Here is a 17,788-nt window from a genome sequence, read left to right as displayed (position 1 = left end):
TCTCATTGGCCAGAGGAACAACACAACTCACACTAATACTTCACAAAACACACCCTGGCCTTATGCAGAGTATTGTATTCTATACAGAATAAAAACAGAGTTGGGGGAGACCCCCGGTGCTTCCAGACAAAAAACAACACTGTGTCACTATGATTGATATCTAATCAGGAAATAATCTGTTTAATTATTTACCTGTGCATTTGTATTGCACGGCATTCAATCACTATGTAATTATTTACCTGCATTTACATAGGTCACTTAGGAAAACGCCTTTTGCTTTGGGTTTCATAATGCATGAGGAATATTGTTGCATCCCAAAGAGCAGGACTAAAATATTTAATTGAAATATTTACAAACTATACAAATATTTAAAATATTTACAAAATACTAAACTACTGTATTTACAAATATACAATATTCATTAATATATAAAAATGTTACAATGGAACATCAAATGTTAGACAGTGAAGCACGAGGTTGGTGAACATTATGGAGGCAGTTGTCAATAATTAATTGCATTTATAGTGACGTAATTGCCTCGCTCTCTTCTCCCATTGACTTGAATAAATATCACTAGGAGGAAAACTTTTTTAATGTATAGAGAGATATATCATTAATGATACAGATTGATATTCTGCATCTGTAATATTCTTAATAAAGCTATAATCGATAATTTTGTTTTCTTATAAAGGTATATAAAAATGTATTCCTTATTAAAACTGAACAGATATATATAAGGCCTCATGTGAAAATATTATATCATATAAAGATGATGTTGCCTAAGCATTTTTTGTTCTTTCCTTAGGAATTGCATGCTCTTCAGTTTTAATCATTTATGCTGGCACCACCCTAGATGAACAAACAGTTAACTGGCTTACTTCTTGGCAGTCGGCAGCATATCTCACTGGAATTGGTGCCCTAGCTATACTTCCTATTATAATTCAAAAATGTGTGAAACATAAATAATTATTCATACCAATAAGAGCACTTTTGAACCTTGTACCTAAGAAGTTTTGCATCAAGATATGTAGCCATTTCCAAAGCAGTTTTGTGGGAAAGTTCTGTTGTTTTTTTTTTAGTGAAATAAATAGAAATTAGTTACCTCTCTGAGAAACATACAAAAATCATGTGTCAAGCAGTTGATACCAGTCTTCCAATTGTCCCACACAGCTACAATTTTCTTGTAATTTTTTATGAAGTTCCTGTCCTGTAAATGTAAGCTGTGAAAAACTGTTTAAAAATTAACTTTTGATGAATATATTACATCATTTATTTGATCATTTTATTTAGTTTCTTGCAATATGTGGACATTTAATACCAAAGTTTTCATTATTCTTATTAAAATTCATCATCATTAAATTTCATAATTCACCAGTACAACATAATTTATTTAATGACATCATTAATGTGTATAATATAAACTATTCTCTGTACATTATGCATATGACCATGTGTTAAAATTCATATATTCTGAAATCAATTTCTTAAGCTAAAAGCAATAAATAGTAGAAGAAAGTATTAAATGTACAGAATGTTATATAGCACTTAAAATTTCAATTTTATAAGAACTCTGCTGCTCAAAAATAAAGCCAGACAATTTTAAACTTGCTTTAGATTTGATATACTCAGAAGTAATTAGTGAAAGATATGTGTTTTGATAAAACAAAATTTGGAAATAATAAAGTAAATTTCAGATTATTTGTAGTTTTTTTCGAGTATAGACAGAATATTCATAAATATTACAACAGAACAGTGATATTCCTATGAAGCCCCTAGCCTTATAAGGACTGATTGTTGAATGGCCTTTTTTGACTCTGAATGAAAATTGATCACAGCATTATTCGTTAGTTAACTCTGGATTAGGGAGTTAACCAAATGAACAAATTTAACTTTACATTATAGTCTTTGTCTTATTTTAAAAAATATCTTTACAGATAAAGTAACTTATTTAAAGTTGTACAAGAAAACATTATTGGCAGTGTCATCTTATTTAACCCATTGATACCCACATAGGAATCAGAATGATTCCAACTTTTTTTTTTTTTTTTAAACCTTTTGTGCTTTAAAGCCATTCTGTTCACCCATCTGGTTTTTAACTTGCTTTGATATTCATTTTCAAGTTGAGATTTCAGGGGAAACCTCCACTCCAACAGCCAGACACCTGCAAAGCATACATGTTTGGATGTATTGTGGTATCTAGCTGCAGAGCAAAAGTGTTTTCTGAACTTTCTGGATTTGAAAATGAATAGTAATTTGGAACAGCATCATTGTGGAGAACTGTTGAGTTAATTGGGCTGCTTTTGTAATTATTACTTAGAACCAATAAAATAAGATTTTTGCACTTTGTTTATGTGGATGAGTTTCAGCAACTCATATCTTTGGTATCCACTTCTAAGTTAAGGTCATGTCTAAAATTTCCTTTGTGACATTTTCTTAAATTTTTTGGAAATCTTCATAGTCGTAGATAAACTATGGGTCAAGTTTTTTGCAACTCCTTATAGTGGATTGCCTTATATCTTTCTGGTAGTCTTATGACAGTGTTTCTCACTGTCATAAGTCTATTATAACTCTTTCCAAAACTGCATAAAAATTGTCATTAACAGCAACAGTCTGGGCCCTGGCTCTTCTCAAATAATACTGCTTAAAGGTGAAAATGACAATGTGGTCCACAGACTTTTCTTTTTCACCCCAGCAGTTCCAGGGCACCCCAACTTTACCTTTGCTTTTTACTTATCTGACTTATGCAGTAAAAAGTACTTTTACAAGTTACTGTTTCACTAATACTGTACAAACTGAAAGCACAACCAGAGAAGCAGTGTGCTTGAGAACATGCCTCATGAACAACGATTTGATTTGAGTTTCAGGCACAACTGCAAATCGAAGAAAGGGATGATAGTGATGGTTAAATCTCCATTTCCTTTTCAAAAAGCATAAATCTAAAAAGTTTAAAAGTAATCATGAAGAAGGCAGAAGAGACAGTAGGGATTGGGATTGGAATCACAGAGGATTCCAATCCCAGTTTTGAAAGAATCAGTAACGTTGTCAGAGGTATTCATGGTGTCACCGTTTACTATAAAATTCTTTATGATGAAAAGAAGGCAACTCATCAGCTTTCTTTTAATGAATTTTTCAAACAGGATTAGTTTATCAAGTAAGTATAGTATTTATACATTTTCCTTTTAAAAAATCAAATTATTCACAATTCTTGGGAATGTATTCGGCAAGTCAGATTATACTGGAATTTAATGTTTAGTAGTTAGTATATGTTTGTTTAATATACAGTTTCTGAGAATGCAGTGCATACATTAACCATGTTGTATTTGTATTTATTACTGTACTGAGTTGTATTGCAAATTTTCAGAAAGAGTGATAAAGTTTGCTTATGATTAAATATTAATGAGTTTGTATACAAATAGAACCTCATTAATCTGGACTAAATGGAGGGGTCCAGATTAGTCCAAAAAGTCACAATTATGAAAAAGAATTATATGTAGATTTTTTTCAGGTTTTATATGTATAATTATATGTAGATGTTTAGTTCATAAAAACAAGCAAATTTATTTCCATTCAAGCAATACCTGTTTTAAGTAGGACAGATATGACAAAAAATAAATTTTACTAAAATGTTTATTTTAAAAAAATGAAATACCAAGAGATACTGTCTAATCAAATTGAACACAATTAATGAGATTATTTAAACAATAAACTTTGTGTTAAATGTTAATAACTGTATATTTAACACGACAGTAGTTCCACCCCCTGACTGTAACAGTGTTGTGTGGCACCTGTTTGGCTTTTGAATTCTACTTTTAAGTGCTTGATATTTTACTAATGTAAAAGATCAAGATAAAAGCAATAATACTAGTGAGACAAACAGAGTCGGTGGCCATTATAAGATAATGGCTCACTCTTTTTTATTTCCTCCCCTTATAAGATGTCAGAATACCTTGTAATTTTAACTTTCCAATATTGACTGAAACTTGTGGGTTGTCACTCATGCACAGTGATAGACTTTTTTAAATTTACTAGGTGATTGTTTTCTATAATAGCATGTTAGAGAAACAATGAAAGAAACCAATATTCTTGATTTAATTATCAGCAGCTACTCTTCATGCATTAGGCATCTTCAGATAAAGGAGCAGTAGGTGGCAGTGATCACAGTGTATTAATGTGGAATTTCTTTATAACTGGTGTCCAAGGTAAATGAAAAGTATTTTGCTTTTGTGTAAAGGTATTTTAACTTGATTTGGTATTCATTTTCAAGTTGAGATTTCAGGGGAAAATTCCACTCCAACAGCCAGACACCTGCAAAGCATACATGTTTGGATGTATTGTGGTATCTAGCTTCAGTAGACTACAGTGGTCTTAGACAGTTTTAAAATTCTTTTCACTGAGATCAACAACTGCATTGATGTTAACAACTGCAAATTCTAATTTGGAAGCATTCAGGAAAGTAATTGTAAATATAACAGCTAAAAGATACTATTCAATTTTTAGACATAAATGAATAATAGATGAACTAATAAGGCTAGTGACAGAGAAGAAATATGCATGGATGAATATAATTATTGGGGAGGGGGGCAGAAACATAAATCTGTAGTAAGTACAAACTAGTCTGCAATCAAGTCATTAAGGGAGTTAAGTAAGTTGAGGCAGATTATGAGAAGTCTTTGGTCAAGAATTCAAAGAAAAATAGCAAGAATTCTTTGCTATTTGTTTTATGGAAAACGTAATGAACCATATTGGTTCACTAGATACAAAGGGCATAACTTTTGATTACCTATTTAGGTTGCTGACAACTGAATAAATATTTTGCATTTACATTCACTTGTAAAGAAGTTTTTAGGGATGGGAACACCAGAATAATGCAAATTATAAATGGGAGCTAAATGATTAAATTGAGAAGAAAGTGGAAGAGAAATTGCTGAGGCTAAAAGCAAACAAAGTGGCTGGTGAAAGCTATCCAGTTGTATTCAAAGATGCAGAAAAAATAAGGTAAGCAAACCTTTGGTCATAATTATGAGAGCATCCTTGGATTCAGAGCAGGTTCCTATAGACCAGAGGTGTGCAAATGTCTCTCCTGTTCATATATGTAAGGAGAAAGGGCTATGTGATCAATTTTAGATGTGTAAACTAGACTTCTGTTTTCAGGAAAAATAAAGGAATCAATGGTTAACGGAGTAATTAAGAATTTAGTTATATGGCAACTGCAGCACAGATTTGTTAAGGGGAGATTTTGTCTGACCAGTTTATCTGATTAGATATGACACAGTAACAAAAGAATTGGATGAAAAATATATAATTTTGACATCATATATTTAGACTTCAGTAAAGCTTTTGATACTGTTCCACATTAATGAGTGTGTAATGCACTACAAATTGGAGTAGTGTGGTATTAGGCACAAGTTACTGCTGTAGATAAGTTTGGTTGAATTTTGAAACTCACTGATGTTTTCTCAGAAAAGGGTGTTTCTGAATTGTTTTCTAATAATTTCAAAAATGACTTCTGTTTGTTTCCATCATGTCAGGTTTCTTAGCCTTCTTTTTAGAACTTTTCCACAATGTCACTTCTTCAACACAGTTTTGGCAAACTTTATGTGGAGCTCATTGTTTATCTTTATCATTGAGTTTCACTCCAGAATAAGCACAGTACAACAAAATTTTGTCTTTGCTCAACAACTACATAACTTCCAGAAAATATAAAATAAGTTTGGATTGTTCAAACACTTGTGTGAAGATATTACCAACTTTTCAGCACAAGTTTGACATGATAACCTCAAAAATAAACTGAGCTTACACTAATAAACACTGCTGCATGGAGCTTTCAAGGTCAAGAAACAATACTGAAGGCAGTGTTGCCAACATGTGAAGATTTAGGATACAAATTCCTAGCATTTACTTCTAACGTAATACATTCAGTTATACAACTTATATCAACTTAAGTGATTTGTGAAAAAACAGCACATGACAAAAAAATTGAATGTTTCTGAAATCAGCATAAAAAACTGAATTAAAAACAACTGTTAGTTTACAAAATTGAAAACCAGGCAGAGTGGTGTTATTATTGGGCACTGCTCTCCTTGGATTAATGTTACTAGTGGAGCCGTTCAGAGTTGGGCCTCTTATTGTTTTCAATATTTATTGATGATATTGATGGAGACATATGAGGTTGTTGATGCTATGAAGATTGGAAGGATGATTAATGACAGGAATTGGGGTATGCTACTTCAACAAGGCTTAAGACAAAATTTGATGGATGGATGGATGGTTTGTTTGTTATTTGGTTTTTAGGAGCATTAGCAACTAAGGCCATATTGCTCCGGGGATATGCGGTGGTCATTCCCTGACCTTTCCGCATCCTCCGTATTTGGTGGTCACAGGCTCGAACCCCAGTCTAATCAAGAAGTGTGTGCTACGCGCACTGCTGCTCCTGCCCACAGAGGTACCTATTTGATGGATGGAATGAGTAATGGCAATTGATAGGTAGCAGTAATCCAGGAATAGCACACTAATTGGGTGATACCAGACTCAAGGTAGTGGAGAGAAAAAGACTGTGGGGTAATGGTACAGTCCAACATGAGGTTCTCTTAGAATGCTGATAAACTTCAGGGAGAGCTTGTGGGGTTCTGTCAATGATATACAGCAATTTTGCCAGTGGGGACAAGGTGATTATCCTGTTATGTAAGGCATTGGTTATGTCATTTCTTGAGTACTGCATACAGGTGTGGAAGTTTCATTTTATAAAGGATGTAGATCCCTTGGAATGAGTGCAAAGGAGATAAACAAGTTTAGTCAGGTGCATAAAGTTGTATGCCTACCAAGAAAGACTAAGTTGTGTAAATTGCAGCATCTGGAAACTTGGTAGCAGCACGGAAACCTGACTAAAGTATTTAAGGCTTTGCATAGGGACATAATATATATTTTTTTTTTGCTCATGGTGTATATGCCTCCTTGAGTCATACTAATTATACATTCCTGGACATCAAAGACTTTATATAGTAGACAGTTATTTTTGTAAATAACCTTAATGTAGAAACATTTTTATCCAGCTGCTGTATATGAAGCTAGTAGGACTGTCTTGCTCTTTCATGCTTTTGTGGCTGGCAGAATTTAAACTGTCTAGTTTAGAAGTGGCCAGCTTATATAGCATGCATGCCACTTATGGCATATGCATCTCTTGTAGGATTCAAATCCATCAGCAGGATACCTCCTGGATTTGAATAATCAGAAATTAAACTAAACAAAATATAGTTCCAATTTTATTGCCACAAATGATCTGGGTTTTTCTCAATGTGATGGTAACTTATGGATTTATTGCCTTTTAGTGTTAATTTAGTGCGGGTAAGTAATGCATTAGTGAACTCCTCATAACATTGATTCTGTAAAGAGAAACATTTATTCATTAATTGTATTAAATTTATTTTTAAACAAAAAATTGTTTTAATTTTTTTTATTAAGTGCTTAGCATAAAACTCCTTTACGCAGTTGTCAAAACTATTTGGTAGTACCAGTTACTGTGGGAAGGGGTAGGGGATTACTGGTTTTGATAGCTTCTGAATCCACCCCTTGGTGGCGCACATGCATTTACAACGTAACATGGTGAAATTTATTTTTGCACTGTTTCCACTGGGACATGCAGCAGCCTGAAAAGCAAGGTGTGAGTGATTACAAGGACTACTGGAAGTCCTTGTGGGATGAGAAAATATATGGAATATATTATGGTTAAGAGCAAAAACAGGTGCATGTATACTTGCTGGTACATTAATGCTAGGAGTATAAATTTGATGAGTTTGAAGTATTAGTTGTCAAACTTGTACATTACAGGGATATTAGACACATGGCACTACTGAGACGTAGGGGATACAAAATTTGAATTTGTTGAGCACAATGTGTTTGCAAAGCACAGACAGGAAAGAGTGGCAGAGCATTATTGGATTTATTGAGTTACTATTTTCTACAGTAGCATGTTAGGGAGATAATGAGAGAAAGAAATATTCCTGATCAGCAGAAAAATTTGGCCATCCTTGGCCTAATGCAAGTGTTACACTGCTTGACAAAATTAACAGAACAAAATGTTTTTCATGAATATTTGATATAATAGGTATCCTGGCATGCAAATTCTGAGCATCCAACAAAAATAGTTATACTCGATCATCAGAAATACTCGCTCTACCACCTTACAGAACCACACATTATGCAAATTATTCATGCCTATAAAAATACGGTTTGCAACCACATCACTGCATTCCCAATTATTGGCTTGCTCAGTAGGATAGTCACATCTCCAGTACTCAGGATGGCAAATCATTGTCGTTTAGACAATTTTTGAGATGGCATGCCACTGGATGAGTTGCAGGTAGCACATTTGCTTAATGTGTCACACAGTGTTGACTTGGCGCCATGGAAGCAGTTTCAGGAGACAGGAACCATTACAAGAAGAGCTGGTTAAGGTTGCCCGAGGGCTACATCAACCAGAACTGACCACTACCTGACTCTAACAGCAAGACGGAACCCTACAATGTCCCATCATCAACTGACTCTTGAGGTTGCTGTGGCCACAGGTGAAAACATTTCCAACTGGACTGTGTTAAGAAGGCTCAATTCAATTGGACTCTATGCAAGGAAGCCAGTGGTTTGTATCCCATTAACCCCAAACTACTGCAGAGCTCATTGAAATTGGTGCCATGAACATGTGACTTGGAGCTCTGACAAACAGAGTACAGTTCTGTTGAGTTCCTTTTTAGCCTACAAACAGATTCTAGACATTATTTCATCTGGAGACAATGAAATGCGGTACCATCCCTCCAACGTTAGAGAGAGGGACACTTACGAGAGGCAGTGTTCTCATGTGGAGTGGAATAATGATCAATGGTCGCAACCCTCTTCATGTTTTTTGATAGGGGTATCATAACTGAGTACTAGCACGTAGGTACTGAGAACAGATCCTCGAACCCTGTGTATGACTTTTTAGGGATGCGGTTAGCCCAGATTTTCTTTTCATGCATGGCAATGCCACTGCACAGAGCTCAAGTGGTGGAGGAATATCTCGAAACTGAAAACATCCAATGACTGCTATGGCCAGCACAATCACCAGACTAATCGAACATATGTGGGGTGCCTTTGGGTGTCACATTGCAAGCCGACAGCCAACTCCTTGGTCACTTGGTGAGCTAAAGTCTGAGCTGGGGGGAAAAATGGATTTGTTGCCACAGAATCGTATAGAAATCCTTATATTGGGCATGGTTTATGGCTGTTAGGCCTATTTAGCTGTTGGAGGGGATGATCATACACTGTACTAATCTCATGTGACCATATTTTCGAGCATCTTGTTTCGACTTCTGTAATTTGACCTTTTTGGTAATTCTTATACAACTCCTATAAATATCCGTTATACCTGTCCGAAGTTTTTCTCCTCATTTCATCGTTATTCTATGGTTACACCACCATACCAAATTTTGTCCTGCTTCATTGCAAGCTGCGTGAGTTACACAATGTTTTCTATGTGTTCTGTTAATTTTGTCTCATAGTGTATTACTCGCATCAGAACAACCTTTGCTTTTATAACAAGTTAACTCTGGTAATGCACTACTTTCAAACAAATAACATTTTCAAAAGTTTAAGCTGATGTTTACTTAAAAGAGATCATTTGCTATTGGATGATGGTCCAGTAAGATCTGAAACATGCTGTTATAGAGGCATTTCATCTTTTAAATAAATGGCAGATTATAACTTTGGGCAATGCTATTTGAAAGTATTACAAAACCAGGATAACTTTTTATGAAGGCAAAGTTGGCTTACAGTTACGAAAATTTTTCCATATGCAATAAGATCATCGGATTAACTAGGCAGTTAAAATCTGCTGCCCATAAAAACATATGAAAGGACAAAATAGTCCTTCCAATACAGTAAGGTCAAACAGCATTAGCTATTTTATGATTCTAAAGCTGTAATTTCAGTTTGCTTAAAAAACAAGGCTATACACTTTCAGTTTTATGTATTATCTAGCTCTTTATTTTATATGTTAAAATTGATAAAATGACTAGATGAAATGTAAGATAAATATTATACAGACACACACACCCCAAAAATTTTGGGTTACTCAAAAGACTTCATAAGTAGTTTTAGAAATCCAGTGAACTAGAATATATGATAATCTGCACACTGCCATGGCCCTTGGATACCAGATTATTAAACTTCTGCTGTATATTACTATTTATTTAAAATGAATGCCATTCCCAATTACACAATGTACAATTATGTTCTTTAATTCTTGCAGCTTGAGACTTTTATTCCAAATTTAATTGGGTAATGTAAGATTTAAAACACACACACACACACAAAAAAACAAAAACCCTTGAAAATACGTTTTGTCATGAAATAACTTAAATTTTTTTCAGAACAACTTTAAAAAGCTTCAATAGTTTCATTAGCTAACTCAAGTTAAGACAGTTTTAAAAAAGTAACTTACCATGTCAGAAAATATGTTATTTTATCTATCATTCTCATGGCATTATTAGCTAGAATTTTGAGCCAATAAGATCAGCATTATTGGTGAAGCCACTACCACAGAATACAATACATTTTTATCCATGTGGTATCATTGACCAGGGGAAAATATTGTTGAGAAATATTTACATGTCACTGTGATACAAGATTATGAAAGTTGGGGTTGAAAAATATCCTGCATGCATGTTTGTATTATAAAAGCTTGAATTTTTTTAGAGAAATAATTACTACATTCATAAAAATATTTTAATTTCATAGTTCTATTCAGTATTATTGAACAGGAAAAATATCCAGACAGATATGGCTATTCATAGCATATAATAAAAGTTGTGGTATGAAAATTGTAGTCTCATAAGTTAAAAAAAAAAGTAACTTTTCATTTTGGGGAAAAATACTTCTTAAATAATGTTGTTAGAACTTCATATAGCCATGAACCTAAATTTTCAGTAAGCACCTACTTAAGTTTTAATACAAATTTGCTCCCTTCTGTGATAGATGTTTCTTTGTTATTTGGAGCATTAGCAACTAAGGCCATATTGCTCCGGGAATATGCGGTGGTCATTCCCTGACCTTTCCGCATCCTCCGTATTTGATGGTGACGGGCTCGAACCCCGGTCTAATCAAGAAGCGTGTGCTACTCTCTGCTGCTCCTTCCCACCTGGCTACGGAGGCGCCTCTGTGATAGATCTAAATATACATGTTCTAATGGTAAAAAGAAATATGTACATATTCAACTTATAAAACAACAGAATCAAGTTATCAATTTAATTTATTAAATATAATATATGCCTGTACAAAAATATATACAAAAATTCTTAAGAGCTTTGAAATTTTCAATAAAAGGAACCCATAAATGTAATGCTTAATTCTTCAGAGAGCCTTGCGGGAAGTGATCTTGGGTGCCAAAACTGCCAGTTGTAATATACTACAAGGTTAAAAAAAGAAGGTAATTATTAAAGTCAGGCATTATATTAATTCAGTAATTCTACATAGTTATTGTTCTGAGGAATATTAATTTATGAAACAAGTATTTATATTTATAAAATGCCAACTTTATTTTAAAAAAAATTATATCATGCAATGCTCAAACAAACTGAATACTTCTAAATTTACATGTAGATGATGAAATGTTTTTTTAAAACATGGATAATTACTATAAGAGAAAAATTACACAATGGAGGTCTGAAAAGTAAAGTAACACAGATATTGGTCTGAAGCCTTTTAATCATATTATAATTAAATCAATTTTCATAATATGAAATTATATATACAGTAGTCATATTATGTGACAATGAGGGTTATTTCTGAAACCTGCAAATATATGACACTGCTGTTCATTTTTTATACCTGGCAAGTAAAGCAAAAGGCAGTGGCACTACACCAAGTAAAATGCATTGCAAACATGGAATGTCAATGAAACTGGTGCTTTTAGTATAATAAATTCAGGAAGGGGGGGGTGAATATTGCATGAATGGGCATTAGCCTGCTGCTGATTCTTTACTGTAATGAAGGTGACAGGTCAAGATGGGAAACAAGTTTAACTGGCAACTGAAGTTTAACATTGGCAAATGCAAAGTACTGCATATGGGCAGCAGTAACCCAAGAGAAACATACCAACTGTGTGGTACTACTCTCAGGAAGGTGGAGAATGAAAAAGACCTGGGGGTAATTGTGCAGTCAGATATGAAGTTTTCTGAGCAGTGCAGACAGGTTGCCAGAGCAGGTCATGGAGTTTTGCCAATGATATATAGGAATTTTGCTAGCAGGGACAGGGAGGTGATTATCCCGTTGTACAAGGCAGTGGTCAGGCCACACCTTGAGTGCTGTATACAGGTCTGGAGGCCTCATTTTAGGAAGGACGTAGAGTTTCTAGAACGAGTACAGAGAAGGGCAACAAGATTAGTGAGAGGAACAAAGGGGTACGCTTATGAAGAAAGGCTTAAATTCTGCAAGTTGCAGCATCTGGAGACTAGGCACCTGCGAGGCGATCTGATTGAGGTGTATAAGGCCTTGAATGGTTTGAGCAGGCTCAATGCTGATGGGATACTTCCGCTTCCTCCAACTAAGAACCTGAGGGGGCATAGATTCAAATTGAGGAAAGACAGATGTAGAATAGATGTGTGGAAAATTGCCTTTAGCCAGTGGGTAGTTCATTGCTGGAACAGACTTCCATCTGTTGTGGAAGTTGATAGCTTAAATAAATTTAAGGCTGAACTAGACAAACATTTGGAGTGACCGGATGGGTGAAATGGGAAGGGGTTTATTTTATTTTATTTTTTGGCTGATGCTGTATAAGCTTGCTTTCTTGCATCATATGCCTCAACTAATACTAATGCCAAAGGGTTCTGTGTAGCTAAAAAATTCAGGATTGCACTTATTGGAAGATCAAAGCAAATGTGTTTTGGTATGGGGCATTCTTTTGACTGACTGTATTTTTGGAATGTAGGTCCACAATCAACACTGACCAATATCATCAAAACCGGAGAGAATGAAGTTGCAAATCCACTATAAACATCCAGGACTCCTAACACATGGAGGGATTTTATCATTGCGATAACAAAATTGGTCAAAGGTTAAAGAATGCACCCTACATACAGTCCAGAAGGATCTCCTTCAGACTTTCATTTGTTTGAGTCTTTAAAGTGGCATCTTTCTGATAAAATTAATGATAAAACATTAATTTTTTATTGTAGGCACTTCAACACTGATGTACACGTTCAATGTAAATTGTGTTGGTGGCTATTAGAATTGAGCCTTGACTTTTACAAGAAGGGTATAGATAAAGCATCCCACAATGGAATAAATGTCTTTACATACTCACACCAGGCTACAAATTGCAGCCTTCTGAATGGGTGCATTTCTACAAAATTCATTCTGGCAGGAAATTTTTTTTTCCCCCTTTTTTGATGTATTCGATTCAAAAATGAGAAGTAGCAACCCCTGGCTTGTAGCCGTGAAGGGTATTGTGTACGGCATGTGCATTATGTATGCAATAAAGAGTTCTTCTTCTTATTTTGTATTTAACGGGCATTAATTTTTGAGCTAAATAAATATTAATTGCAGCAATCCAATGATGGTTTGTCCAGATGATCACGACATGTAATGGACTTAATAACTTATTGGTGTTTAGGCATATTATTGCACATCTTATGCAATCTCTGCCACAATCAGTAACCTCACAATGTTCAGAAAAATCACATTCACATGAATTTCTACTGTTGGAAGCATTTAACAACCCACTGGAATTTTTTTATTTTTAATTTTTTATTGTAGGCACTTCAACACTGATGTACACGTTCAATGTGGAAGCATTTAACAACCCACTGGAATTTTTTTATTTTTATTTTTTTTTATTTTTATTTTTTTTTATTTTTAATTTTTTATTGTAGGCACTTCATAGGCACTTCAACACTGATGTACACGTTCAATGTAGGCACTTCAGTAACCTCACAATGTTCAGAAAATCACATTCACATGAATTTCTACTGTTGGAAGCATTTAACAACCCACTGGAATTTTTTTATTTTTATTTTTTTTTATTTTTAATTTTTTATTGTAGGCACTTCAACACTGATGTACACGTTCAATGTTTAGGCATATTATTGCACATCTTATGCAATCTCTGCCACAATCAGTAACCTCACAATGTTCAGAAAATCACATTCACATGAATTTCTACTGTTGGAAGCATTTAACAACCCACTGGAATTTTTTTATTTTTATTTTTTTTTATTTTTAATTTTTTATTGTAGGCACTTCAACACTGATGTACACGTTCAATGTAGGCACTTCAACACTGATGTACACGTTCAATGTAGGCACTTCAACACTGATGTACACGTTCAATGTAAATTGTGTTGGTGGCTATTAGAATTGAGCCTTGACTTTTACAAGAAGGGTATAGAAGCACGTCCACATTTGTCCATATTGTGGAGTTATTCTTCAGTCAATTTTTCTCTATTGATAAATGACCTTAAATCTTCTGTATATTTTTAAACAGGAGACTTATCAGCAGATAATCCTCACCACTAATACTGAGCACATTAATACCATATTTTTTCTAATATTCAAGCTATCTCTCACTTCTATGAAACTTTATTTACAATGAATATTTTGATAGAAGACCAAGAATTTTCTTTGATACTGCTTTTATGGGTCCACTGATTAGAGTTCCATGTTGTTTTTCTTACATGAACCAAGAATTTTGCATAAATCAAGACAATGCATTATGCCTGGAAATTATGATAACTTCCATGTATAATGCTGGGAATGACCATAATTTCCAGCAATAATGCCCATTGTGAAACAAACTGAGTGCAAAATCCTACTAGATTTTTTATGATTCCAAACTTTTACAGTTGTTACCCACAGCTAATTCAACAGCAATTTTTTTTAGAGACTCAACTTTATGAAGTAGTTCCAGGGCATCCAAAGTTTTCATAGAAACAACTCTTTTTTCCTTTTTCACCCATATTTCATTAATTTAATATTTAATTAAATTATATTGTAATTACAATAGCAAATCATTTTGCTGGTGCAAACATAGTTTGGACAAACACACAGCTGAACTTTTGGAGTAACATACAACTCAACAGCTGGCATGGTGTAGCATACTAAGTGCAAGCACACACTGCAGTGTGCCATAGGCATGAAACGGTATGTTTTAAGGAGGAAAGATGGGGAGTGTCAGTTAATCCAGTGGGTCTGTAAAGTGGAGGTCAGTTGAGAGGACTTCTACTGCATTAAATAACAGACAATATTTTTATAACAGCAGTCTAATTATACAAAAAAAAAAAAAAAAAAAAAGCAGTGAAAGAACTGAAGCTGAAATCAAAACTATAGGAAAATAATAGAGGTGGAAGATGATGCAATTTGTAGCCAATCACTCCAATTAAAAAATAGTAAATGATGCAGCAGATCACAATGTGGATATTTTGAATTATTTACAAATAATCAGAATTATATCAGTGTGAATTTACAATTAACAATGATATAATTTCAATTTTTCATACTGATTTTTTTTGTCATATAGATTTAAAAAACGATTTTTAATTTACTTACTTTCTTAGAGAAGACAGGAGATTTAGAAATTGTCAAAAAATTAACTGTTTATAATTCAAGTCAGTGTTAAGCAGATTTTATTCTGATAGCTAGAAAAATTACCTACACACATGTTTTGGCATGAGAAGCACTGATACAGAAGAGCAGTTCTGTCGGCATGCTTCAGAAGGATCCAGCACAATCAATCGAATGCCTTGCCCTTGTGCTAGCCACACATTGGTGAACTCTATAAGTGGCTGTAGAAAGGGAGAAAGAAAGTGTGTACATTTCAATATAAATGGAGAAATTATATCAACTGAAATCTGTACATTTTTTCATCTGTACTTCTGCTACACAGAAATTAATTATCATAATTTTTAGACTGTGTGCAGTGCATTTGGGATTAATGTAAATTCTGTAATTTTGCACAAAGAATTTTAGAAAAAAACTATTTTCATCTGTAAACTTTTTTTAAAAATACAGTTTTGATGTCTTGAGAAGACATTATGTGGTTGTTCATAAAGTATTAAGGTAGTAAGGTTGACACTAATTAAACTGTGACTTATAACGTCAGTGGTTACAAATTATTATAAAGCAAATTATATTTTGAAAAAAAAGGCTAGTTTACCATTAACGAACTAAAACTTTCACACAGTACTTGTGATTTTAAAGTGGTTTTTCACCCTTATACATGTAATTTTAGTTATCATTCTTCCTGAATCAGGAAGAATGAAAACAAGAATTATTTTCAACAATGAAGAATTGCAAATAGCATACCAAAGGTAAACTGTTTTTCTACAATAAAATTAACTTAATAATTATGCAGTTTAATTGTTAATCCTTGAAATTAACACTACTTTCAAAGCTAAGATAAATTAGCATTAGTAAAGGCATATGATGCAAGAAAGCAAGCTTATACAGCATCAGGCAAAAAAAACTTCTCATTTTACCCGTCCACTCGCTCCAAATGTTTGTCTAGTTCTGCCTTGAATCTATTTAAGCTATCATCTTCTACGATAGATGGAAGTTTGTTCCAGCAATCAACCAAACCATCTGCTGGTTAAAGGCAAACTTCTGCACATCTATCCTACAACTATATTTCCTCAATTTGAATTTATACCCATTCAGGCGATTATTCTGAGCAAGAGGAAGAATCCGATCAGCATTGGGCATGCTCAAACCATTCAAACCATCTCGTAAGTGCCTAGTCTCCAGATGCTGCAATTTGCAGAACTTAAGCCTCTCTTTGTAAGAGCACCCCCTTTGTTCTTCCTCTCAACAAATTTGTTGCCCTTCTCTGTACTCATTCTGTCAACTCTACATCCTGCCTAAAATGAGGCCTCCAGACCTGTATACAGTACTCAAGGTGTGGCCTGACCATTGCCTTATACAAGGGGATAATCACCTCCTTATCCCTGCTAGAAAAATTCCTGTATATCATTAACAAGACTCCATGAGCTACTCTTGCAGACCATCTGTACTGCTCAGAAAACTTCATATCTAACTGCACAATTACCCCCAAGTCCTTTTCATTCTCTACCACCGTCAGTGTAGTACCACACAGTTGATACGTTACTCAGGGGTTACTGCTTCCCATATACAGTACTTTTCATTTGTCAATGTTAAACTTCAGTTGCCACCTCTCACCCCATCTGCCCAACTTTTCTAGATCCTGTTGCAGCAGCAGCATACTGTCATTAGTGTCATTAACAACCCTGCCAACCTTCGTATCATCTGCAAAATTAGACATTAAGCCTGATATACCATCAATATCATTAATAGATACAGAAAACAACAATGGACCCAACACTGGGGGACTCCACTGATAACATTAGTCAATGAAGAGCAGTGTCCATTGATTACCACTCTCTGTCTTCTCCCACTCAACAATTCTTTTATTCATACCAGCAATTTGCCTCCAATGCCACACTGTTCCAATTTCTGCAGCAGTCTTCCATGTGCAACAGTATCAAAAGCCTTTCTAAGATCCAAATATATGATATCAAAATTATTCTTTGCATCCAGTTCCTTTGTGACCACATCATAGTATCCAACCAAACTGGTCAGATGAGACTTTCCCTTAACAAACCCATGCTGTGTCCGAGCTATAACTGAAGTCTTGTCTAGATGATTCTGCAGTGCTTCCATTAATTTTCCTGGAACAGAAGTTAAACTAACAGGTCTATAATTACTTGTGTCGCCCTTTGATCCTCCTTTGTGAATTGGGGTCACATTTGCACAT

At 34.3% G+C, this 17,788-nt stretch overlaps 2 protein-coding genes across 2 annotated transcripts in view; one reads left to right on the top strand and one right to left on the bottom strand.

Annotated features, from left to right (window-relative positions):
• The window catches only part of LOC150077495 (transmembrane protein 41B-like), a 69,873-nt gene extending 68,481 nt beyond the window's left edge, over positions 1-1,392 (top strand). The window contains exon 7 of the mRNA XM_090386139.1: positions 806-1,392. Within this exon, the coding sequence (XP_090242265.1) occupies positions 806-966 (161 nt within the window). The 3' untranslated portion in view covers positions 967-1,392. The remainder of the gene's footprint in view (positions 1-805) is intronic.
• Positions 1,393-11,299: 9,907 nt separating this feature from the next.
• LOC150077494 (uncharacterized) overlaps positions 11,300-17,788 on the bottom strand; it is a 51,806-nt gene continuing 45,317 nt past the window's right edge. Inside the window, exons 5-6 of the mRNA XM_090385921.1 lie at positions 15,670-15,803; positions 11,300-11,431 (exon numbers count right to left, since the gene is read on the bottom strand). Of these exons, the coding sequence (XP_090242047.1) occupies positions 11,377-11,431; positions 15,670-15,803 (189 nt within the window). The 3' untranslated portion in view covers positions 11,300-11,376. The remainder of the gene's footprint in view (positions 11,432-15,669; positions 15,804-17,788) is intronic.

The sequence above is a fragment of the Mastigoproctus giganteus genome, chromosome 12 (assembly GCF_048544385.1).
Source record: "Mastigoproctus giganteus isolate SK-2022 chromosome 12, ASM4854438v1, whole genome shotgun sequence".
NCBI lineage: Eukaryota > Metazoa > Arthropoda > Arachnida > Uropygi > Thelyphonidae > Mastigoproctus > Mastigoproctus giganteus.
Note: the sequence above shows the minus strand (reverse complement) of the source record. Positions and strands in the feature narration are given on the sequence as shown.